The 25,791-nt window shown below is 51.3% G+C and overlaps 1 protein-coding gene across 1 annotated transcript; it reads right to left on the reverse strand.

The window, feature by feature from the left end:
* Nucleotides 1-23,471: 23,471 nt before the first annotated feature.
* LOC136105092 (olfactory receptor 14J1-like) lies at nucleotides 23,472-24,068 on the reverse strand. The gene has a single exon (XM_065844643.2). The coding sequence runs from the start codon at nucleotides 24,066-24,068 to the stop codon at nucleotides 23,472-23,474; it is 597 nt and encodes a 198-aa protein (XP_065700715.2).
* Nucleotides 24,069-25,791: the final 1,723 nt, after the last annotated feature.

Genomic DNA, 25,791 nt, shown 5'->3' on the forward strand with positions numbered 1-25,791 from the left:
GTTAAGGAGTTTTCCTGATGCTGTCTGAAAAGTTTCCTCTCCCAAGGGGTGGGGGGTGCAGGAAAGGATAAAATGAAAATGAGCTCTCATGCTTAAACAAGTCACTGAGACTCCTGAACTGGAACTCTGAGTGATCAGCACATCTGCCAGAAGGCTCATAACATCCCTTCACCACCCCTCTGCCTGTGCACAGCACCTGCATCACCTTGGCTGGACCCATCAGCCTTAGCCTGACCTGTCCTGTTTTCCAACCTGCAAACAGGAAGATGCCCCCAGGCAGTGCCCTGGGAACAGGCAGGACCTGTAGGGCCAGGGGGAGGGCACAGAGGGTGGGATGGGGTCTGTGAGCACTGACAGGGAAGAGACATGGACAGGGAAACACCTCCCAGGGGGAGAATCTCCAGGCAGCAGGGAAATGATCAGAAATGAGAGGAAACTAAACCCGGAATTGTTATGGGAGGGAAAACAGAGAAAAGTCCCTGTGATCCCCTGCAGTGCAGATCCCTCCTGTGAGCAGCCCCCTGGCCTCCTCTCCCCCCCAGCAAAGCCTCTGCCCTCAGGGCCGGGGGCTCCAAGGCATGAAGCAGCTCCTGTGCAGCCAGAGCTCCAGTTCCTCTGCAGAGCACAGGGGCTGAGAGCAGCTGCCCGGCAACGTTGGTGTCTGGGAGGTGGCTGCACAGCTGGGGAAGGGTGACGCTGTCTGAGTGCCCGGCTGCCTCTGCCCTGGCCTCTCTCACACCCACCCTCACCGCATTGTCCTTCTTGCTCCCCTGCTCTGGGTCACTGCTGTTGGCATCTTGTTCTTGCTGTCAGGCTCTCTGGGGATGGCAGTTTCAGCTGCAGAGTCACAGCCTGATCTTGTGGGTCCTTTCCTGCAGGTGTGTCCATGGGAACACGTGTCCCAGCTTTGCTCTGACCTGTGGGGTGTGGGCAATGCAGTCTGTGGGGCTGGGGAGTGAGCTGAGTGTCCCCCAGTCAAATGCCATCATTAGGACCCTTGTCTGTCTCGTTGAGGTTTTCTTCCCAGCTGCGAGCTTCCCTCCAGGATGGAAACCTGTCCTATAGCCTCTGTGTGTTATCTGAAAGCCCCTCGGAGAAGTGCAGAGATGCTGCAACCAAGAAAAAGCATTTTAGGAAAGGATGAGACTTGTTTTGGTTCCATCTGACAAAGCTGAACCCCAGGACTGTCCCCTGTCCCCCGTTCCCATGCCCCCTGGTGCAGAGCAGGGCTGACTCCTCGGCAGCCAGCGGGCACAGGCCCTGCTCCTCACGGCACCTCCAGCCAGCACCACCCAGGGCTCAGACACGGAGCTGGAGGAAGGCCTGGGAAAGGACAAGGGGGTGTGGACGGGGGAGAGGGTGTATGAGAAATGGCTTTGACTTTGCTCAGAGAAGTCTCCCGTAACTTGTCACTGCCTTTTCTTCTTTGGTCAGCGTCCTATGTCGAGAGGCAGCAAATGTCCAACAGCAGCTCCATCACCCAGTTCCTCCTCCTGCCGTTCGCAGACACACGGGAGCTGCAGCTCTTGCACTTCTGGCTCTTCCTGGGCATCTACCTGGCTGCCCTCCTGGGCAACGGCCTCATCATCACCACCATAGCCTGGGACCAGCACCTCCACACCCCCATGTACTTCTTCCTGCTCAACCTCGCCCTCCTGGACCTTGGCTTCATCTCCACCACTGTCCCCAAGTCCATGGCCATTTCCCTCTACGACACCAGGGCCATCTCCTACACAGGATGTGCTGCACAGGTCTTTTTTTTCTTTTTCTATGCTACAGGAGAATTTTCTCTCCTCACCATCATGTCCTACGACCGCTACGTTGCCATCTGCAAACCCCTGCACTACGGGACCTTCCTGGGCAGCAGAGCTTGTGTCCACATGGCAGCAGGTGCCTGGGCCACTGGGTTTCTCAATGCTCTGCTGCACACGGCCAATACATTTTCACTGCCCCTGTGCAAGGGCAATGCCCTGGACCAGTTCTTCTGTGAAATCCCCCAGATCCTCAAGCTCTCCTGCTCGAACTCCTACGTCAGGGAACTTGAACTTCTTGTGGTTGGTGTTTCTTATGCATTTGGCTGTTTTGTGTTAATCGTGGTGTCCTATGTGCAGATCTTCAGGGCCGTGCTGAGGATCCCCTCTGAGCAGGGACGGCACAAAGCCTTTTCCACCTGCCTCCCTCACCTGGCCGTGGTCTCCCTGTTTGTCAGCGCTGCCATATTTGCCTACCTGAAGCCCCCCTCCATCTCCTCCCCATCCCTGGACCTGCTTGTGTCTGTTCTGTACTCTTTGGTTCCTCCAGCAGTGAACCCCCTCATCTACAGCATGAGGAACCAGGAGCTCAAGGATGCCCTGTGGAAACGGATGACTGGATTTCTTCTGAAGCTATAAACTGTCTCTGTCTTCTTCTATATAAGAGTTGTAATCTAAGTCCTTGCAGGATCATCATGTGTGCAGCATTTTCTGTCTCTAGTTGTGGTTTTGTTATTATGACTTTTTTTAATTCCCTTTGTAATTCTCTGCCTCCTTTTCACACTGAGTGGCTCTGTCAATGTGGAATTGTTTTCTCTGTGTTTAAGCAAAATAAAGGGTCCTTCACCAAACTTTTTTAGCTGACATCCTTTCTCTAAGACCTTTCTGGAGCTGCAGGGATAGTTCCTGTGTGCATGGGTGGAAGGGAAAAGAACTCTCACATGGAAGCACTGCCAGGGAGTATCAGTTCTTGTTCTTCCAGAGCTGTTCTGGTTTCACTCCCACACTCTCCTTCTCATCCCTTGTGTTGGTGCAACGCCTGAGTGCTCTGGCAGCCTGGTCCCCGTCCTGCTGTGTGTCAGTACTGTGAGTGCAGGCAGGGACAGGCAATGGGCACTTTTGTCACAGAACTGACCTCACAACTGCCTTTCCAGATAGAAAGGTGATCTCCTATGGGCAGGGCCTGAAGGTTTAGGTCTTCTTCCGAACCTTCTCTTCAAAAATATGCCCAAGAAACTGGCCCACAGATGCAAACACGATTGTACATCTGAACAGTGTGTGTGTGCAGGGCTGGCACACAGCAGTGTCCTGTCACAGCCAGGCCTCCTGCCAGAAACCTGCAGGACCAACAGAGCAGGGGCTGGGCTGTGCCCCTGTGCACTGGACACCCCTCAGAAGGAGCCTCAGGTCAATCATCATGGACTGACCCCTTACAACCACCATTTCCAAAACTGGTCTCCTGTTCCAATTCACAGTGGTTGTTCTTCTGTAAATAGATGGACACTCAATGAATAGTTCAGCAGTGAATGTTTGCTTTGTACAGATGAGATGCAAGCAAGCATATCATGTACGTGAGGTGACATGAACAAGAGTGAGCACAAACCCCATCAACTATTCCTTGGGTTTCCATGAAGGCCTGTGGCACACACAAGATGTTGAGGTCACTTCATGTTGGAAGTAACACTCCATGGGAAATCACCTGAATGAAGCACTGGGTTGTGTTTTCTTGAACTGAGGTCCCTGTGACCATTCCTCGTGTCATGGAACATCTCAGAGGACTGAAAAGCAGAATGACACAGTGCAGTGCTAACGTGTCTCCCATCCTTTGTGAGTGGCAACAGGAGGCCAGAGGGACACGGTGACTCCTGCCTCTGTGTGTAAAACGGACAGACTCTGTCTCTGAGCATCCCTGGGAGCATAAGGAGTCCAGGAGGCCAGCTCAGATGTGAACACCTGACAGAACCCTGATATTTCTGTGTGTGACTCCAGGAACAGACCCCACTGTATCAGTGAGATTCATCTCAGTGTCCTTGGACAGGCTCATTGCAAGTGCTCCTGTCTGCTACGTCACCCTTGCCCATGATTCGAGATTATGCTCTCAAAAGTGTCATAGAAACCTGAATAATTCCAGGGTCCTTAGAAAACGCAGACCTCAAACCCATCTTCAAGCAGACCACGAGTAGGAACTAGAATAATAACAGGCTGGCCACCCTACCTCCTTTCCTGGGAAGGGGATGGGACACGTCCTCCTGCAGCCATTTCCAGGAATGTGAAGGACAAGGAAGGAACTGCTCAACCCAAATGGACAGGGGAAAGAAAGGCATGTTGTGTACAGGGCATTTGCAAGGCCTCATCCATGGTCTCCTTCTGGCCAGAGTGGTGCTGATGGGGCTCAAGAAGTGGATGCTGGGTGGGAAGTTGGCTGAACCATCAAGCCCCAATATCACCAGTGGTACAAAGTCCTCTGTGCAGTCAGTTACTGGTGTCATCTCTCAGTGACCAGCACTTGGGCCAACGCTGTTGAACGTCTTTATTCTCCCCTCCTATGATGTAACAGAGTGAACTTTCAGTGCCGTTGAGGATGATGCAAACCTGAGTGGAGGCCTTGAGCAACCTCACCTGGTTCACCCTGCTCTGAGCAGGAGAGTGAAAGAGGATGAGTGAGACAAGGGCTCTCTGCAAACCTGAGTTATTCTGTGATTTGACAGAATTTTTGCCTTGAAGAGGTTTCTGGAGAGAAAATAGGTAGAGGAATAGGGAAAAAAAAAAAAAAAAAAAAAAAAGACAAAGGCAGAAGAGGAGATACAGAAGGTGTTAACATAAATACAGCAGTTCCAGTGAGGAGTGCTTTTCACTCACAGTGTTAGCAGGAAATATATTTGACAAATTTGAACAAGGTGAGGAAGTGAGATGGGTGTCTGCAGCCTGTGGGAAAGAGGGGCAGGGGTAGGACTGTGTAGAACAGCCTGTGGTGGCATTGGCAAAGGGCACTGGCAAGGCTGGAAGGGACTCACAGAACCCAGGTCTCTGTCCCCTTGGCCATGGCAGTTGTCTCTGCCACTGAGGCCCAGGAGAAGACGTTGTCCTCATGGCACTGGGGCCTCGGTGCCTCCTTGCAGCCCCATGGGGAAGCTGGAAGTTGTTGCACCAGTGTTGTCCTTCCCTGGGCCTTGCACACCCACATCCCACGGTCCCAGGAAGAGCCCTGAGCCGTGTGTGAGGGACAGGATCCCTCTTCCCATTGCCTGCAAGTCATGGCTTCTCCTTTCTGCTTCAGAAAGCAAACCAAGGGGTTTCTCAGCATCAGAGCTGAAGAAAAGACTGAAAGGAGACCTCATGGTGGCTACAGCTTCCTCACAAGGGGAGAAGGAAGGGCAGGTACTGATCTCTTCTCTCTGGTGACCAGTGACAGAACATGAGGGAATGGAAGAGAGATGTGTCAGATGAAGTCTAGGTTGGACATGAGGAAAAGGTTCTGTACCCAGAGGGTGCTGGACACTGAACAGGGTCCCCAGGGAGGTGCCACGGCCCTAAGCCCAGGAGTTGGAATTGATGATCCTTGTGTTCCATTCCCAACACAAGAGATTCTATGATTCTATGAAATACTAGGTCAAAAGTTCATGTGTCATTGTACAGATGGGTTGTAAACATACACAACATGTTCAAGTCCACTGTGTGCATGTGGTGAGATGAACCCAAGGGAGCACAAATGCTGTCAGCTATTCCTTGGGGTGCCATAAAGGTCAGCGGGACAGAGATGGTGTTCAGGGGTCTCTTCCAAACTGTGTTATTGTAGGATTCCATGAATCTTTTCCTTGGAGAGCTCTTTCACGTCAGAATAGACAGAGGAAGAAGAAGGAAAAAAAAAAACAAATGAGGCAGAAGCAGAGGTATAAATGGCCCAGAGTAAATACAGCAGCTCCTCTGAGGAACGTTTCTCCACTCAAACCCTTGATAGGAAATCTATTGGATACATTTGATGAAAGCAGCTCAGTTTGATCTGCTCACACACTGGACCACAAGGAGGGTGATGGCTGGGTACGATGCCATGTGGTCACTTGTGTCTCAGGAGCTCATAGTCCAGTAGGAAGCCAATGGCTGTGGAGGGCACTGTGAGGTCACTTCTGCCTCTGCAGGGGACAGGCCAACAGCAGGAACATGGCTGGGGAAGGACTGTGAGGTCACACACAGCAGACGAGCAATCGGGCCCAATCAGCGTGGGTTTGTGAAAGGCAGGTCCTGCTTGACCAGCCTGATCTCCTTCTATGACAAGGTGACCGGCTGAGCAGATGAGGGAAAGTCTGTGGTGGGGAGTGAATCCGCCACACAGGCTGTGGGTGTTGTGTCCTTAGACTGCAGTAAAGCCTTTGACACCGTATCCCACAGCATCTCCTGGAGAAGCTGCAGCTCCTGGCCTGGATGGTGTATCTGCGATGGGTAAAGTACTGGCTGGAGGGCCTGGCCCAAAGAGTTGTGGTGAACGGAGCGAAATCCACTTGGCCTCCAGTTCCAAGTGGTGTCCCCAGGGCTCAGTATTTGGCTCAGTTCTATTTAACCTTTATCAATAATCTTGATGAGGGGATGGATTGCAGCCTCAGTAAGTTTGCAAATGACACCAGGTTGGGTGGGAGTGTTGATTTGCTGGTGGGTGGGAAGGCCACACAGAGAGATCTGGACCAGCTGGATTGTTGTGCTGAGGCCAATTGCCTGAGGGCACTGGGTCCTGGATAGGGTCACAACAACCCCAGGCAGCGCTACAGGCTTGGGGAAGAGAGGCTGGAAAACTGCCTGATAGAAAGGGATCTGGGGGTGTTGATCAACAGCGGCTGAACATGAACCTGCATGTGCCCAGGTGGCCAAAAAGGCCACCAGCATCCTGTCTTGTATCACTAAGGGGAGACCTCGCTGTCCACAACTGCCTGAAGGGAGGTTGGAATACGGAGGGTGTTGGTCTCTTCTATGAAGTAGCAAGTGACTGGACAAGAGGAAATGGCCTCAAATTGTGCCAGGGGAGGTTTAGATTGGATATTAGGAAAAAATTCTTCCTGGAAAGGGTTGTCAGGCATTGGAACAGTCTGCCCAGGGCAGTGGTGGAGTTGCCATACCTGGAAGGGTTTAAAAGGTGTTTAGATGAGGTTCTTAGGGACATGGTTTAGTGCTAGATTTATTTTATGGTTGGACTCAATTATACTGAGAGTCTCTTCCAACTGAAATAGTGCTATGATTCTCTGTTACCAACTGGAAAATTCTTCTATCTCTTCTTCAAAGTGCTCTTCACACACCTGCCTCTTTACCTATAGTCCTGAAATTTCTCTAAATAAGCACACAATCTTGAATAGCAGATGTAAATGATGAAAGCACCACGGCTCTATCAGTCTGGTCTGATCCCTGCCAGTCCCAGGCAAACACCTCAGGTACACAGGGGCCTCTCGAGGTTTGCACAGGGTGCTTATAGTGAGACCATGGAGCTCAGCCCGAAAACCTGAGAACTCCCCTCAAAACTGAAAAACAAAACCAACAACAACAAAAAGAACAAAAAGCCCCACACTCTTTTTTTCATCAGATTAAATAATTCAATATTTCCATTAAAATATCCATGGAAGTTCTGTTCTGTCAAACTATGAATTTTCAGTATGTGTATGAACTGTGGGAGATGAAACATTGACCTTTCCTTGTGCTTGCATTGCCAGAGTTCTGTCCATCACAATGTGTATTTAATCCCCTGAACATCCAGGAGTTTCTGCCTGTCCTTATCCAGCTCACCATGTCTGAACTCATCTCTTCAGAAGCCTGTCTGGACATTTGCACTTTGCATCGCTCCCCAGAGGTTCTTCACCTCTCACTCATTGCTCATTCAGAACCTCTCAGCTCTCACTCTGCTTTGAGCTTCAGTCAGGTAAAGTCGTTCAGCAGTTGCTCTCGTACTCCCTACAGGCAACTCTTCAATTATGGCAACGGACCTCGCTGGAAACTGCTTAATTTAACCATAGAACTGAGAAACATCACTAAGTTCTATTGTGTTTTTTGTTTTGTTTCCTCTAATTAAAAATTCCCCTGGTGCCTGTTTACTTGTAGTTCTCTGAGGAAATATGAAATAATTCCTGCAAAGAAGCTGTAACAATGAGGTGCAAACTTCAGTGCGGAATCTGATGTAAAGAAATGTGCTGTAAATCCCAGGAGGGCCAATGAGCAGAACAGTGAGTTTGGGGAGCTGAATATAGATTTCCTGCTAACAATCTGAGTAGAGAAACATTCTTCACAGGAACTGCTCTGTTTATTTAACACCTTTTAGGTCTCCTCCTCTGCCTGTATTTTTTATTTTCTTGTTCCTCCACCTGTTCCTTCTTCCAAAACCTTTCCAAGGGAAAGGTTCCTTGAATCACACAGTAACTCAGGTTGAACATCATCTTGTCTCAGTGTCCTGCTCAGGGCAGGGTGAACCAGGTGAGGTTCTCCAAGGCCTCTGCCCAGCTTTGCACCATCCACAAAGGAGCTGAAGGTTCACTGCGTCACATCATACAGGGGAGAATAAAGACGTTCAACAGTGTTGGCCCAAGTGCCGGTCCCTGAGGGATTCCTCTGGTAACTGGTCTATGGGGCACTTTTACCACTGGTGACATTTGGGCTCTATGGGGTCTACAGATGCTATATAAAATGCTGTGTAAAAGGATGTGCTCATGTTTTTGTGGCAGTAGTGTATTGAAAAATTAAAATGTCATGAGTTTGCCAGTTTAAGAGTTGGGGTGTTCAGCTGGAGAAGAGAGGCTCCTGGGAGACGTTATTGCAGCCTTTCTGGACCGAAAAGGGGCCGATAAGAACGATGGGGACAGACTTTTGAGCAGGGCCTGTTGTGTAGGACAAAGGGTGATGGTTTAAACTAGAATAGGAGAGAGTCAAGGAGTGAAATGAGGAAGAGATGTTTTACACTGAGGGTGGTAAAACACTGGGACAGGTTTTCCAGAGAGGTGGTGGATGAACCATCCCTGGAGACATCCCAGGCCAGGTTGGATGGGGCTCTGAGCAACCTGAGCTGGTGAAGATGTCCCTGATCACCGAAGGGAGTTGGACCAGATGGGCTGTGAATGTCACTTCCAACTCAAACTACTTTGTGATTCTAGGATTCAGTGACAGGAAAGACTGGATGTATCAATGCCTGATTGCTGGAAAAGGTCTTGTCTGGCTTGCGTGAACCAAGTTGGCAGCTTCACCCAGCAGCTCTCCACGCCTGAGTGGAGAGCTGAACCACTTCTGTACAACCAACCCTGCCCCTGCCCCACAGTGCCCAGAGGATACTGCCCAGAGCCCCCAGGATGGGGATGCTGTGAAGTGGATGCCCCCTCAGAAAGCCAGGGAGAGCTGCATGTCATGAAGATGATGGAGTGGAGCATGTCCCATGTGAGGAGGTGATTCTGGTGCCATTTTGAGCCCTGAGATGATTCTGGCACCACTACTTTAAGGCAGCTTGGGGGTCACTCCCTTGTTCTCCTTTCTTCCCTGGTAAGACCACACCTGGAATATTGTGTCCAGTTGTGGCCCCTTAGCTCCAGAAGGACAGGGAACTGCTGGAGAGAACCCAGTGCAACCACCAAGATGCTGAAGGGAGTGGAGCATCTCCCGTGTGAGGAAAGGCTGAGGGAGCTGGGACTCTGAAGCTGGAGGAGACTGAGGGGGGACTCATTCCTGGGGATCAATATGGAAAGGGGCAGTGTCAGGAGGATGGAGCCAGGCTCTTCTGGGTGACAACTAGTGACAGGACAAGGAGCAATGGGTACAAACTGGAACACAAAAGGTTCCGCTTAAATTTGAGAAGAAATTTCTTCTCAGTGAGGATGATAAAACACTGGCCCAGGCTGCCCAGGGAGGTTGTGGAGTCTCCATCTCTGCAGACATTCAAACCCGCCTGGACACCTTCCTGTGGAACCTCAGCTGGGTGTTCCTGCTCCATGGGGAGATTGCACTGGATGAGCTTTCCAGGGCCCTTCAACCCCTGACATCCTGGGATTCTGTGATTAGTGAGGGGTTGCTGGGAACACTGGTGGGGTTGCTGGAATCACTGGGGGGGGCAGCTGGGATGGTTACTGGGAACACTAAGAGGATTTGTGAGGGAATATTGGGAACCCTGGGAGGTTTACTGGGAGCACTGGGGGTTTACTGGGACTTCTTGCAGGATTACTGGGAACAATAGGGGTTGCTGGGATCACTGGAGGGGTTAGTGGGGGGTTACTGGGAGCACTGGGAGGGGTTAGTGGGAACTTTGGGGATTGCTGAGAGGGGTACTGGGAGCACTAGGAGGATTAGTGGGTGTTACTGGGAGCACTGGAAGGATTGCTGGGAATACTGGGTATTGCTGGGAGGGTACTGGGAGCACTAGGAGGATTAGTGGGTGTTACTGGGAGAACTGGGAGGGTTGCTGGAAATACTGGGAATTGCTGAGGAGTACTTATATCACTAGGTGGTTACTGGGAGGGTTACTGAGAGGGTTACTGGGAGGGTTACTGGGAGGCTCACTGGGAACACTACAAGGATTACTGGGTAACACTGGGTGGGTTATTGGAACCACTGGGTCAGTCTCTGGGGTCATTACTGGGAGCACTGGGGGTTTACTGGGAGTTACTGGAGGATTACTGGGAACAATGGTGGTTACTGGGAGCACTGGGAGTGTTAGTGGGGGATTACTGGGAGCAATGGGGGGGCTTCTGGGAGTCACTGGCTGCACTGGGGGGGTTGCTGGGAACACTGGGAGGGTTATTGGGAACACTGGGGTTTGCTGGGGAGTTACTGGGAGCACTAGGTGGTTACTGGGAGCACTGGTAAGGTTACAGGGAGGGTTACTGGGAACACCAGGAGAATTAGAGGAGGGTTTCTGGGAACAGTGAGAGGGTCACTGGGAGCACTGGGGGTTTACTGGGAGTACTTGCAGGATTACTGGGAACAATGGGGGTTGCTGGGAGTATGGGGAGGATTACTGGGAACATGGGCAGTTGGTGGGGCCTTACTGGGAGCACTAGGTTGTTACTGGAAGCACTGTGGGGGCTTGATGGGAGCACTGGGAGGGCTACTGGGAGCATTTGGGTTCATTAGGAGTTACTGGAGGATTACTGGGAAAGTTACTGGGAACACTGGGAGGGTACTGGGAACAGTGGGTGGGTTACTGGGAGCACTAAGAGGATTTTTGGGAGCACTGGGAGGGTTACTGGGATGACTGGGAGGGTTACTGGGGGTTTTGCTGGGAGCAGTGGCAGGGTTACTCAGAACACTGGGCATTGCTGGGGCTCACATGAAAGCACTAGGTGGTTACTGGGATCACTGGGAGGGCTAGTGGGGGATCACTGGGAGCAATGGGGCGTTGCTGAGGCTCACTGTGAGCAGTGAGAAGAGGTTGGTGGGAGCACTGGGAGGTTTACTGGGAGGGTTACTGGGAACAGTAGGATGATTAGTGGGGGGTTAATGGGAACACTACGTGGTTACTGGGAGCATGGGGAGGGATACTGGGAGTACTGGGGGTTTACTGGGAGCTCTTGGAGGATTACTGGGAACAATGGAGGCTGCTGGGATCACTGGAAAGGTTAGTTGGGGGTTACTGGGAACACTGGAGGGGTTACTGGGGGTTATTGGGTGCACTGGAGTGGTTAGTGGGAGGGTTACTGGGAGCACTGGGAGCATTAGGGTGATACTGCTGTGGGTGTCTATCACAATCCACCAGCTCAGGGTGAGCACGTTGCCGAGGCCTCTCCAGCAGCTGAGAGCGGCCTCAGTCACAGGCCCTGGTTGCCGTGGGGGTTTGAACTCCCCTGTGTTTCTGGAAGGACGACTCAGCCAGACACAGTCCAGGAGGTTCACCAAGTGCATCCATGAGAACTTCCTGATGCACAGGGTGGAGGAGCCGACTGGGAGAGGAGCTGCTGGACCTCATCCTCACTAACAAGGAGGGGCTGGTTGAAGCGGTAAAGGTTGAGAGCTGCCTTGTTTGCAGCGACCATGAGATGGTGCAGTTCAGGATCTTCTGTGGCAGGAGCAGGATAGCAAGCAGAATTGCGACCCTGGACTTGAGCAGGGCAAACTTTGGCCTTTTCAGGCAATTGCAGGGGGAAATCCCCTGGGCAAGGCTGCTTGAAGGTAAAGGGGCCCAAGATAGTTGGTCAGTGTTCAGGGACTGTTTGTACCGGGCACAAGATCAGAGCATCCCGACACGTAGGAAGTGAAGGAAGGGAGCCAGGAGACCTGCGTGGTTAAACAGGGAGATGCTGGGGATGCTCAAGTGGAAGAGGAGAGTTTATAGATCATGGAAGGAGGGTCTGGCCACTTGGGGAGAATATCAGGCTGTTGTCAGAGGGTGTAGGGAGGCAACTAGGAAAGCTAAGGCCTCCTTAGAATTAAACCTGGCGAGAGGGGTCAAGGACAACAGGAAGAGCTTTTTCCAATAGGTGGCAGATAAAACTAACAGCAGAGGCAATGTAGGCCCACTGATGAACGAGGTGGGTGCCCTGGTGACAGAAGATCCAGAGAAGGCAGAGTTACTGAATGCTTCTTTGTCTCTGTCTGCTCTGCCAGGGGCTGTCCTGAGGAGCCCCGTACCAGTGAGGCCCATGGGGAAGGCAGGACAATGGAGGAGTTTGCCTGGGTTGATGAGGCCTGGGTTAGGGAGCAGTTGGGCAATCTGGACATCCATAAATCCATGGGTCCGGATGGGATGCACCCGCGGGTGCTGAGGGAGCTGGCTGAGGTTATTGCTGGACCATTCTCCATCATCTTTGCCAAGTCTTTGGAAACAGGAGAGGTGCCTGAGGAGTGGAGGAAAGCGAATGTCACTCCAGTCTGCAAAAAGGGCAAGAAGGAGGACCCGGGTAACTATAGACCGGTCAGCCTCACCTCCATCCCTGGGAAACTGATGGAACGACTTCTCCTTGGTGCCATCTCAAGGCATATCAGGGATGAGAGGGTCATTAGGGGCAGTCAGCATGGCTTCACCAAGGGGAAGTCGTGCTTGCCCAACCTCATAGACTTATATGAAGACAAAACAAGATGGATAGATGATGACAAAGCAGTGGATGTGGTCTACATTGACTTGAGTAAGATATTTGGCACAGTTTCCCACAGCATCCTCACAGCTAAACTGAGGGAGTGCGGTCTGGATGAGCGGGTAGTGAGGTGGACTGTGAACTGGCTGAAGGGAAGAAGCCAGAGAGTCGTGGTCAATGGGCAGAGTCCAGTTGAGGCCTGGATCCAGTGCAGTGCCTCAGGGGTCAGTACTGGGGCCGGTATTATTCAATATATTCATCAGTGATTTGGACGAGGGAATAGAGTGACTGTCAGCAAGTTTGCTGGTGACACCAAGCTGGTAGGAGTGGCTGACACTGGAAGCTGTCCATCCAGAGACCTGGACAGGCTGGAGAGTTGAGCAGGGGAAAATTTAATAAAATATAACAAGGGCAAGTGTAGAGTCTTGAATCTGGGCAGGAACAACCCCAGGTTCCAGCATAAGTTGGGGAACAGCCTGCTAGAGAGTAGTGTAGGGGAAAGGGCTTTGGGGGTGCTGGGGACAGCAGGGTAACCATGAGCCAGCACTGGGCCCTTGTGGCCAGGAAGGCCAATGGTACCTGGGGTGAGTTAGAAGGGGGTGGTCAGTAGATCAGAGAGGTTCTCCTGCCCCTCTACTCTGCCCTGGGGAGACCACACCTGGAATATTGTGTCCAGTTGTGGCCCCTCAGTTCCAGAAGGACAGGGAACTGCTGGAGAGAGTCCAGCGCAGGACAACCAAGATGCTGAAGGGAGTGGAGCATCTCCCGTGTGAGGAAAGGCTGAGGGAGCTGGGGCTCTGGAGCTGGAGAAGAGGAGACTGAGGGGTGACCTCAATGAATGGACGAGAAAAGATGATTCTCATACCAGTTTATTTTTTACTAGCAAGAATACAATGCTGGCAAGAAGTATTTCTGCAAAGCAGGCACAACTAACATCACTGATTACTTGAGCTTCTTTCAAAGGATGTGCCCCTAGAGCCCCAAGCACACCACGAGGGAACCCAGAGGGGACAGAGAAAGGGACATCATGGGCTGTTCCTATGCTGCTGAGCTGGGTTGGGCTCCTGGGACAGAGGGAGCTCATGGCAAGCGGCAGCGCTGCAGAGAGACAGCTCTGCCCAGGAGCAGCTCCTCTGCACAGCGCAGCAGGGCTGAGGGCTCTGCCTGCAGCACCGAGGGCACAGGAGCCAGGCAGAGAGAGGGAAATGCAGTCTGCGTGGGAGGATGCTGAGAGATCGCTGGAAATGATATCCTCTCAGATCTGAAGCCTGTGGCTGCAGGGCATTGCATCTGCAAATCATGTTAGGACGTCAGAAAGCTGTCACATCGCAGAGCCTGCGAGAGATGTGAGTAGAACTCTCAGAGATTCTCTGATGCAGAGGAGAGGATGTACTGCAGAGTAGGGATTGCCTTCTGCACTGTCAGAGCGACAAGACGTGAATGCTGTGTTCTCCCAAGGATGGTTGTGGGGTGTAAATGTAAATGTGCAGGCAGGGGTGCCCAGGGCTGTCCTGTAGAGCAGGGTCCCTGCACCCCAGGGCTGTGCCAGGGCAGGGACTCTGCCGCCTGCCAGGGTCAGCGCTCAGCCTACCTGGGATCTCCCCCACGATGCTGTGGGGAGAAGCTGTGGGTGGAAGAAGCAAACCCTATCAGGGCAGGAAAGGTGCTTCTGCTGTGGAGAGGGTGCGGTGTGGGTCAGCACTACTCACAGGTCCAGATCACCCCCAACATTTTTCCAAGGGGATGCCTCAAGGACAAGATCAATGCGAGAATTACCAGACAGATAAGAACTTTCCTGCGCCTGTCTTTTCAGTTTCCTATCCCAAGGGGTGGGGGATGCAGGAAAGGATAAAATGAAAATGTGCTCTCAGGCTTAAACAAGTCACTGAGACTCCTGAACTGCAACTCTGAGTGATCAGTACATCTGCCAGAAGGCTCATAACATCCCTTCACCACCCCTCTGCCTGTGCACAGCACCTGCATCACCTTGGCTGGACCCCTCAGCCTTAGTCTGACCTGTCCTGTTTTCCAGCCTGCAAACAGGAATATGCCCCCAGGCAGTGCCCTGTGAACAGGCAGGATCTGTAGGGCCAGGCGGAGGGCACAGAGGGTGGGATGGGGTCTGTGAGCACTGACAGGGAAGAGACATGGACAGGGAAACACCTCCCAGGGGGAGAATCTCCAGGCAGCAGGGAAATGATCAGAAATGAGAGGAAACTAAACCCAGAATTGTTATGGGAGGGAGAAGAGAGAAAAGCCCCTGTGATCCCCTGCAGTGCAGATCCCTCCTGTGAGCAGCCCCCTGGCCTCCTGTCCCACCCAGCAAAGCCTCTGCCCTCAGGGCCGGGGGCTCCAAGGCATGAAGCAGCTCCTGTGCAGCCAGAGCTCCAGTTCCTCTGCAGAGCACAGGGGCTGAGAGCAGCTGCCCGGCAATGTTGGTGTCTGGGAGGTGGCTGCACAGCTGGGGAAGGGTGACGCTGTCTGAGTGCCCAGCTGCCTCTGCCCTGGCCTCTCTCACACCCACCCTCACCGCATTGTCCTTCTTGCTCCCCTGCTCTGGGTCACTGCTGTTGGGATCTTGTTCTTGCTGTTAGGCTCTCTGGGGATGGCAGTTTCAGCTTCAGAGTCACAGCCTGATCTTGTGGGTCCTTTCCTGCAGGTGTGTCCATGGGAACACGTGTCCCAGCTTTGCTCTGACCTGTGGGGCTGTGTGCACTGCAGTCTGTGGGGCTGGGGAATGAGCTGAGTCTCCCTTAATCAAATGTCATCATTAGGACACTTGGATATCTCCTGAGGGTTTCCTTTCAAGCTCTGAACTCCCCTCCAGGATGCAAACCTGTCCTACAGCATCTGTGTGTTATCTGAAAGTCCCATGGAGAAGTGCAGAGATGCTGTGACAGATAAAACTGCTGTTGGGTTTGTGAAACAAGCTGTGTGTGTCCTGGGCTAAACGTGGGGTGCTGAGACCTTAGGAAAGGCTATGACATGTCCTTGTTCTATATGAGAAAGCTGAACCCCAGGACTGTCCCCTGTCTCCTGTTCCATTGATCTCCTGCTGCAGAGCAGGGCTGACTCCTCGGCAGCCAGCGAGCACAGGCCCTGCTCCTCACGGCACCTCCAGCCAGCACCACCCAGGGCTCAGACACGGAGCTGGAGGAAGGTCTGGAAAAGAACAAGGGGTTGTGGAACAGTAGGAGTCTATGTAATGGTTTTGATATTACTCAGACAAATCTCCCCTATTTTGTCACTGTCTTTAGTTCTTGTGACAGTGCCCTATGTCCAGTGTGCAAACAGCAGCTCCATCACCCAGTTCCTTCTCCTGCCGTTCACAGACACACGGGAGCTGCAGCTCTTGCATTTCTGGCTCTTCCTGGGCATCTACCTGGCTGCCCTCCTGGGCAACGGCCTCATCATCACCACCATAGCCTGGGACCAGCACCTCCACACCCCCATGTACTTCTTCCTGCTCAACCTCTCCCTCCTTGACCTGGGCTCCATCTCCACTACTGTACCCAAGTCCATGGCCAATTCTCTCTGGGACACCAGGGCCATTTCCTACACAGGATGTGCTGCCCAACTCTTTTTTCTCTTGTTCTGTGCTGCAGCAGAATTTTTTCTCCTCACTGCCATGTCCTACGACCGCTACGTTGCCATCTGCAAACCCCTGCACTACGGGACCCTCCTGGGCAGCAGAGCTTGTGTCCACATGGCTGCAGCTGCCTGGGCCACTGGGTTTCTCAGTGCTCTGCTGCACACGGTCAATACATTTTCAGTGCCACTGTGCAAGGGCAATGCCCTGGGCCAGTTCTTCTGTGAAATCCCCCAGATCCTCAAGCTCTCCTGCTCACAGTCCTACCTCAGGGAACTTGGACTTCTCATGTTTAGTTGTTTTTTTTTTGAGGGATGTTTTGTGTTCATTGTGGTGTCCTATGTGCAGATCTTCAGGGCCGTGCTGAGGATCCCCTCTGAGCAGGGACGGCACAAAGCCTTTTCCACCTGCCTCCCTCACCTGGCCGTGGTCTCCCTATTTGTCAGCACTGCCATGTTTGCCCACCTGAAACTCCCCTCCATCTCCTCCCCCATTCTGGATCTGCTGGTGTCTGCTCTATACTCGTTGATACCTCCAACATTGAACCCTCTCATCTACAGCATGAGGAACAAGGAGCTCAAGGATGCCCTGAGGAAACTAATGGCGGGATGCATTTAAAAAATAATAAAGTTTTCATCATCTTCTCTTTAATGGATAACAGTTTTAATGGACCTTATTAGAGGCCCAGATCTGTGTGTGTGTGTGGTGTTAGTGTTTATTTTTTAATAAATCCTTTTATATTTTTCATCCCCCTTTCTAACTCACTGTCTGCTTTTCCTTCTCAACCCACTGGCTGTATAAATATGGAGCCATGCTCTCTGTGTATTTAAATGAAATAAAGGTCTCTGCAGTGATATTTTTCTCTGATATTGTTCCTCCAAGGCTTTTCTGGAGCTGCAGGGACAGTTACTGTGCGTGGGAGAAGGGTGAAAAATGTCCATCACGGCAGCCCTGCCAGGGATCACCAGAGGATGGTCTTCCAGAGCTGTTCTGGTTTCACTTCCATACTCTCCTTCTCATCCCTTGTGTTGGTGCAAGGCCTGAGTGCTCTGGCAGCTTGGTCCCCGTCCTGCTGTGTGTCAGTGCTGTGAGCGCAGGCAGGGACAGGCAATGGGCACTGTTGTGACAGAGCTGGTCTTTGTAGAAGTACTTCTATAAAGAACAGTGATCTTCTTAGGGCAGTGTCAGAAGACTTAAGTCTTCCTGAAGTTTCTGTCAAGAACATGCCCACAAAAGTGGCCACAGATGAAACACCAGTGTACACCTGAACAGTGTGTGTGTGCAGTGCTGGCACACAGCAGTGTCCTCTCACAGCCAGGCCTCCTGCCAGAGACCTGCAGGACCAGCAGAGCAGGGGCTGGGCTGTGCCCCTGTGCACTGGACACCCAGGGCAATCGTCATGGGCTGGCCCCTCCCAACCATCATTTGCATCACTGGCCTCTCACCCCTGGTCAGAGTTCTTTGTCCCTCCATGGAAGTACACTGAATGAACAGGTCTAAGGTCCATGTTTGCATCGTACAGATGAGATCTGAGCATGCACACCATGTACGTGAGGCGATATGAACCCAAATCAGTACAAACACCATCAGCTATTCCTTGTGGTTCCATGAAAGTCTGTGAGACAGAGTTTGTTGAGGTCACATCATGTTGGGTTTCCCATAGGAAATCACCAGAATGCAGCACCTGGATGTGCTTCCTTGAGCCAATGTCCATTCCTGATGATGAGGGACATCAAAGATAAATGTAGAACATGGTGACACACTGTAGGGCTGAGGTGCCTTCCATCCTTTGGGAATAGGAACAGGAGCGTAGAGAGACACTGTGACTCCTGCCTCTGTGTGTAAAAGGGAAAGTGTCTGTTCCTGAATATCTCAATGTGTTTTAAGAATCCATGAGGCCAGCTCAGATGTGGACACCTGACAGAACCCTGATATTTCTGTGTGTGACTCCAGGGACAAACCCCAGTGGCACAGTGAGATTCCTCTCAGCTGCCTTGGACAGGCTCATTGCAAGTGTCCCTGTTTGCTGGATCACCTTTGCCATCCTCATCCCATGCTGTTTTACACAGTCCTACACCTGCCCCTCTTTCTCTCTGGGAAATTATGGATTGTGGTCTCAAAAGTGCCAGAGTAATCAGAGAGATTCAGTGGTCCCTCAGAAGGGCAGATGTCAAACCCATCTTCAAGAATGGCAGGAAGGAGAACTGGGAGAATGACAGGCTGGTCAGCCTATGTCTATCGCTGGGAGGGTGACGAGTCATATTTTCCTGCAGCCATCTCCAGGCAGTTGAAGGACAAGGAAGGGATTGCTGAACCCAGATGGGCAGGGGAAAGAAAGGCACGTTGTGTGCATGGAGTTTTGCAGGCCCCAGACATGGTCTCCTGTGGTGGCCTTAGAGCAGCTTGGGGAGATCTGGGATAAAGATGCGGATGTTGTGATGGGTGGGAAGTTGGCTGGATGACCAAGCCCAAAGATCATCAGTGGTACAATGTCCTGTGTTTAGTCGGTTTCTAGTGGCATCCCTCAGTGATGAGTACTGGGGCCAACACTGTTGAATGTCTTTATTCTGCCCCTGCATCGTGTCATGGAGCACAGTTTCAGCTCCTTTGTGGATGATGCAAAACTGGGCAGAGGCCTAAAACAACCTCACCTGGTGGACCCTGCCTTGAGCAGGAGAGTGAGACAAGATGATGTTCAGGGCTCTCTTCAAACCTGAGTTATTCTAGGATTCAATGAATCTTTACCTTGGAGAGGCATTTGAAGACAGAAGATGTAGTCCTTACCAGTTAAAAGAATGAATCCTGCCTGTAGTTGCTAACCTAAAATATGTAAATCCTCTCAGTTGTGGTAAGTCTGCTCTGCTAACAGAGATAAAAGTGACTTTTAAAACACCTAATCAGAACCTGCAAAGAATTCTGTCCTTGCAGTGCAGACACTCTGGAACCTGCACAATTAGTTGAGCCTTGTTTTAACATCTGTCTCAAGACTGTTACATAAAGTGTCCTTTAGCTGAACTTTGCTCCTTATACACTCATTATAATACTAAAATACACATCCCCAGGATGAGAGACTGGGGTCAGCCTGGGATCCTTCCTCAACAAGCATGTGTAGTGGTAAAATGATTATGTAACCCATATGCCAGTGTGTAAACACTTGGCTCTTTAGGGCTGCCGTGAGGGTCTGAATGTAGGGATAAGATTTTGGATATAATAGATATTCTTTTTCTATCTATTGTGCTGGTTTTATTCCAGCATCCAGACTTCCACAACTCTGGAATAAACAAAATCTCATCTCCAGGTGTGGGATTGGCTTTGCACTTCGGATACTGAGGTCGCAATTAGAGACCAGGAAAAAGGAAAAAAAATAAAATAAAAGAGGCAGGAGAGGACATAGAAAAGGTGTCAACATTTCAAATTCCCATAAAGAATGCTTCTCCACTCAGATCTCTACTAGGAAATAGATTTGATCAATTTGATAAAACAAGCATGGTTTTATCTAGTAACGTCCTGGTCCATAATGAGGGTGATGGATGGGTATGGGATTATGAGGTCACTTGTGTCTCAGAAATTCATAATTGAGTTGGAAGACCATGGCTGTGAAGGGGACAGTGAGATTAGTTCTGTCTGGGGAGGTGACAGCCCAGTAGCAGGAATAGAGCTGGGAAGGTATCTCTGCCAAAGTACCCACAGGCCCTGCTCAGGAAGAGGTCTTGGAGATGGGTTGTCATGCCCGTTCCACCTGAGAACTTTATGGGACAGCATTAGAGATATGGTTGTGTCTGTCAGAGAAGCTGAAAGGCCAGCAGCACTCATGGGATTTAGAAGATCATGGTGAGGTTACTTTTCTCTGATCAGGTAAAAGACCACAAGACGCCTGTTGGACATGAGGAAAAGGTTCTTCACCCAGAGGTGCTGGACACTGGAACAGGCTCCCCACGAAGGTGTCACGGCCCCAAACCTGGGCCCCTGAATGATGTGACAGAGTGAACCTTCAGCTCCTTTGTGGATGGTGCAAAGCCGGGCAGAGGCCTTGGACAACCTCACCGGGTTCACCCTGCCCTGAGCAGGACACTGAGACAAGATGATGTTCAACCTGAGTTACTCTGTGATTCAAGGAATCTTTCCCTTGGAAAGGTTTTGGAAGACAGAATAGGTGGAGGAACAAGAAAAAAACAAAACAAAACAAAAAAAGAGGTAGAGTAGGAGACCTGAAAGTTGTCAAATAGACAGAGCAGTTCCTGAGAAGAATGTTTCTCTACTCAAATTGTTAGCAGGAAATCTATAATCAGCTCCCCAAACTCCCTGTTCTGCTCATTGGCCCCTGGGATTTACAGCACATTTCTTTACATCAGACTCTGCACTGAAGTTTGCACTGATTGTTACAGCTTCTTCGCAGGAATCGCTTCATGGTTCCTTAGAGGACTGGACGTAAACAGGCATTGGGGAATTTTTAATTAGAGGAAACAAAAAAGGAGGAAAAAAAAAAAAACCACAATAGAACTTAATGATGTTTACCAGTTCTATGGTTAAATTAAGCAGTGTACAGCGAGGTCCGTTGCCATAATTGAAGAGTTGCCTGTAGGGAGTACGAGAGCAACTGCTGAGAGACTTTACCTGCCTGAAGCTCAAAGCAGAGTGAGAGCTGAGAGGCTCTGAATGAGCAAAGAGTGAGAGGTGAAGAACCTCTGGGGAGCGATGAAAAGTGCCAATGTCCAGACCGGCTTCTGAAGAGATGAGTTCAGACATGGTGAGCTGGATAAGGACAGGGAGAAACTCCTGGATGTTTGGGGATTAAATACACATCGTGATAGACAGAGTTCTGGCAATGCAAGCACAGGGAAAGGCCAATGTTTCATCTCCCACAGTCCATACACATTCTGAAAATTCATATTTGAGCAGGATAGAAATTCCACAGACATTTCATTGGAAATATTGTATTATTTCACCTGATGAAAAAATGAGTGGGGTTTTTCTGGATGCTGTTGTTATTGTTGGTTTGGTTTTTCAGTTTTGAGGAGAGTTCTCAGGTTTTCAGGCTGAGCTCCATGGTCTCACTATAAGCACCCAGTGCAAACCTCGAGAGGCCCCTGCGTACCTGAGGTGTTTGCCTGGGACTGGCAGGTATCAGACCCCACTGATAGAGCCACGTCGCTTTTGTCATTTACATCTAGTGTTCAAGATTTGTGTACTTAATTAGGTAAGTTTCAGGAGTATGGGTAAAGAGGCAGGTATGTGAAGAAGTGATAGAAGAATTTTCTATTTGATATTGTAGAATCAGAAACATTTCAGTTGGAAGGGACTCTCAGGATCATTGAGTCCAAACATAACTTTACTCTATCCCTAAACCATGTCCCTAAGAACCTTGTCTAAACTTATTTTAAAGCACTCCAGCACTGCCCTGGGCAGCCTATTCCAATGCCTGAAAACGTTTTTTGTCAATTAATTTTTCCTAATATCCAATCTTAACCTCCTCTGGTGCAATTTAGGACCATTTTGTCTTCTCCAATCACTTGCTACTTGGGAGAAGAGAACAACATCTCCCATGCCCCATCCTCCTTTCAGGTAGTGCAGAGAACAAGGAGGTCTCCCCTCAGCCTCCTGTTCTCCAGGCTGAACAGCCCCAGCTCCCTCAACTGCTCCTCATCACATGTATGCTCCGACCCCTCAGCAGCTTCATCACCTCCTCTGCACTCTCTCTAGTGCCTCACTGTCCTTATGATGAGGGGCCCAAAAAGTAAACACAGGATTCAGGCTGTGGCCTCACCAGCACCAAGAACAGTGGCACAATCACTGGTGGCCACACTAGTCTTGATACAAGCCAGGATGCTGGTGGCCTTTTTGGCCACCTGGGCACACACTGGCTCATGTTCAGTTGCTGTCAGTCTACACCCCCAGATACCTTTCCTCCAGGCAGCTTTCCAACCACTCTTCCCCAAGGCTGTAGCATTCATGGGGTTGTGGAGACCCAAGTGCAGGACCCAGAACTTACGTACATGATATGCATGCTCATAACTCATCTGTACAATGGAAACACTGGATTCTGACTTCGTGTCCTTGTGTTGAGGGATGAACAACCTCTCTCAGCTGGGGTGAAGGGCCAGTGCAGGAAATGGTGGTTTTGAGGGGCTGGTCTGTGATGACTGGGGAAGCTGCCCCAGGACAGTCCCATGAACATGGGCACACACCAGACCCTGCTCTGCTGGTCCTTCAGGGCTCTCCCAGGAGGCCTGGCTGGGAGAGGACACTGCTGTGTGCCAGCCCTGCACACTCACACACTTCAGCTGTTCACTGGTGTTTTCTTCTCTGGGGCATTTGCCAGTTTAGCCCTCCCACCCCCTCCTGAATTGTGCCAGCCCCCTGCCCTCTCCCCAGCCCAGCCCAGCAGAGCAGCCACACTGGAACTGGTCCCACAGCAGTGAGGACCAGTGAGAATGAAGGACAGTGAGAATGTTCATCCAGCCAGCACGCTGAGAGGATCTCCAGCCCAGGCAGCTTGCAGACCCAGCTCCAGACTTGCCCCCCAGGACAGCATGAGATGTTTGGCCTAGGGGATCCTCAGGAAGGTCCTGCTGCCACAGTGCCAGGGCCACCTGCCCCAAGCTGCCACCTGCAGCAAAGGGTTTCTCTTTCTGTGTCTTTTCTGCACACATACAGTGCTCCACTCTTCTCCTGGAACATCCCATCTCCCCACAGAGGCCTTTCCCAAGAGAGCTGATCTGTGATGACCTGGCCAGCTGTTCCTGCACCCCCTTCCCATGCTCCATACATCCCCAAACTGGTGGTGCTGCTCAGCAGAGCAAGTGGGCTGTGGTGCCCAGGGCCATGGGGCGAGTCTGCAGACTCATACTGGTCAGGATGGGAGGAAGAACCAGCTCAGGGTGGCTCCTGCTCACTGAGCACACAGACATGGCTCTTGAAGCTCCAGATATCTCAGAGAGAACAAACAAGTCAGTGCAGGGTCCTTTATTTCATTTAAACACACAGAAAGTACGGCTCTTTATTCACACAAACACTATGGGACACACCAGACAGGTAGATATGGACACAGCCATAAGAAGACAATGTTTGAACTAGTAATGTGTGATATTACAAGTGACATGCAGAAGGAGAAGGTCAGTTCATTACTACTTTAGAGAATCGAACAGTCATCAGTTTCCTTATAGACTCCTTGAGTTCCCTGTTCCGCATGCTGTAGATGAGGGGGTTCACTGCCGGAGGCACCACCGAGTACAGAACAGACACCACCAGATCCAGGGATGGGGAGGAGATGGACGGGGGCTTCAGGTGGGCAAACACGCCAGTGCTGACAAACAGGGAGACCATGGCCAGGTGAGGGAGGCAGGTGGAAAAGGCTTTGTGCCGTCCCTGCTCAGAGGGGATCCTCAGCACGGCCCTCAAGATCTGCACATAGGACACCACGATGAACACAAAACACCCAAATCCTAAACAGATACTAACCACAAGAAGCCCAGTTTCCCTGAGATAGGAATGTGAGCAGGAGAGCTTGAGGATCTGGGGGATTTCACAGAAGAACTGGTCCAGGGCATTGCCGTTGCACAGGGGCAGTGAAAATGTATTGGCCGTGTGCAGCAGAGCATTGAGAAACCCAGTGGCCCAGGCAGCTGCTGCCATGTGGACACAAGCTCTGCTGCCCGGGAGGGTCCCGTAGTGCAGGGGTTTGCAGATGGCAACGTAGTGGTCGTAGGACATACCCTTTCTCAAATACAATATCCCAGAGGTGCTGCCAGCATCACTGAGTGGCTCAGATTTGGCAAGGAGTGGGTCCATCTTGGAGCAGCTGAAATTGGCTCTGTCTGATGTTGGTCAGACTCCTGTTGTGTTCTCAGAGAGGTGACAACTGTAGCACACCCACACTCACCCCCAGTTCCAAGACTTTGCCATGTAAGTCCAGTACAGGGTGACAATGTGTTGGGTGTTACAAACTACTTATCATGGAGAAGAAATGGACCTTCTGTCGGCAACTCGAGCAAGTCACCACTTAATGACCAGGTTCCTATGGGGAACTGTAATTGTCCTGACATTCACTGACCAGGCAAAGTTGCAGGTGCTGACAGTCCAGAGGATCTTGGGCCCCTGCTTAACATGGCTGCCTGTTGGGACAACAAGGGTGATGTTCACCTGGTTCTGGAACTGAGAAACAAGAAAGAGCTGGTGAGGGATGTGAACATCAGTGTCCACCTTGGTTGTTGTGACACCGACACAGTGGGGTTCCAGTCAGCAGAGGGGAAGGAGGAAGGCCATCAGCAGAGCACAGGCTGGTGGGCTCCAGAGGAGAAGACTTTGACATACTGGGGATGGCGGCCAATAAAGGTGGTGACATGGAAGTGGGTGTGAAGGGTGAAGGAGCTCAGGAAATCTGATCAGCCTTACAGGACAGCCTGCTCCAAGCACAAGCATGATCTCTCCAAGTACCCATGAACAGAAGCATTGATCTTGTGAGGCTGCTCGTCTGAACTGATGGAGCTGCAGGGAGGAGATGCAGCTCCTCACTCTCCTGTTACTCAATTTCAGCCCTAACTTTCCATCTGTCAACCACTGTAACAATACTCTGCTGCTTTGGCCCAGCAGCGCTGGGGAGGTTGCAGCAGTGCAGGAGTAGCCTGAGAGTGCTTGAAGGGTGGTTTCAGAGGTGGTGGAGGTTTTCTGCGTAGTGGGAAACAGCATGCGAAAGAAATAATGGCCCAAAGTGCAGCTGGGGAGGTCCAGGCTGGACATGAGCAGAAAGGAAGGTGACTGGAAGGGCAGTGGAGCAGGTCAGCAGAGGGAGTCTGCATCAGCCCAAGGCTTTGTGCTCCAAGGAACAGCTGGGGAGGATGGAGAGATCTCAGCAAAGGGAGGAAGATGCTCAGCCAAGAGCAAGGTGGGGCAGCAGGAGGGATGTCTCCAGCCTGCAGGGGAAGAGGTGCAGGGGATGCCACAGCACAGGACAGGCTGTCGTGGAGATGATCAAGGGATGTAAAGAGGCTGAAAGCCCCACCAGACATGAGATCCTTCTCCCCTTGGCTATAGCTGTTGTCTGCACCTCTGATGCCTGTGAGGAGACACCTTGTCCTTCCAGCACAGGGGCCTCATGGCCTCCATGTCCCCAGCCAGGAACCTGGGAGGTGTGGGACCATAGTCCTGCCCTTGGCCTTGCACAGCCCCACATCACACTGTACAGGAAGGGCCCTGGGCAACATGGGAGGGACAGGATCTGACTTCCCAGGGCTGGGTGTAAGGGCTTGTCCCTTTGGTTAATGAAACACATCCAGGTTAACTGACCATCAGAGAGACATTTACTTTGCTTTTTCTGACCAGTCATCGTGGCCTCCAGTTTTCTGCTCTGAACAACCCTGGGGAAAATTTCTCAGTTGTGTCCCTCAGTCAGACCCATTAACATTACAAGTAACCTGGATGTTTGAATCTGACATTC

Source organism: Patagioenas fasciata, chromosome 9 (assembly GCF_037038585.1).
Source record: "Patagioenas fasciata isolate bPatFas1 chromosome 9, bPatFas1.hap1, whole genome shotgun sequence".
Lineage (NCBI taxonomy): Eukaryota > Metazoa > Chordata > Aves > Columbiformes > Columbidae > Patagioenas > Patagioenas fasciata.

What these genes read in the sequence shown, in the direction of transcription:
- LOC136105092 (XM_065844643.2), bottom strand. Translation starts at nt 24,068, where the DNA reads ATGTCCTACGACCACTACGTTGCCATCTGCAAACCCCTGCACTACGGG.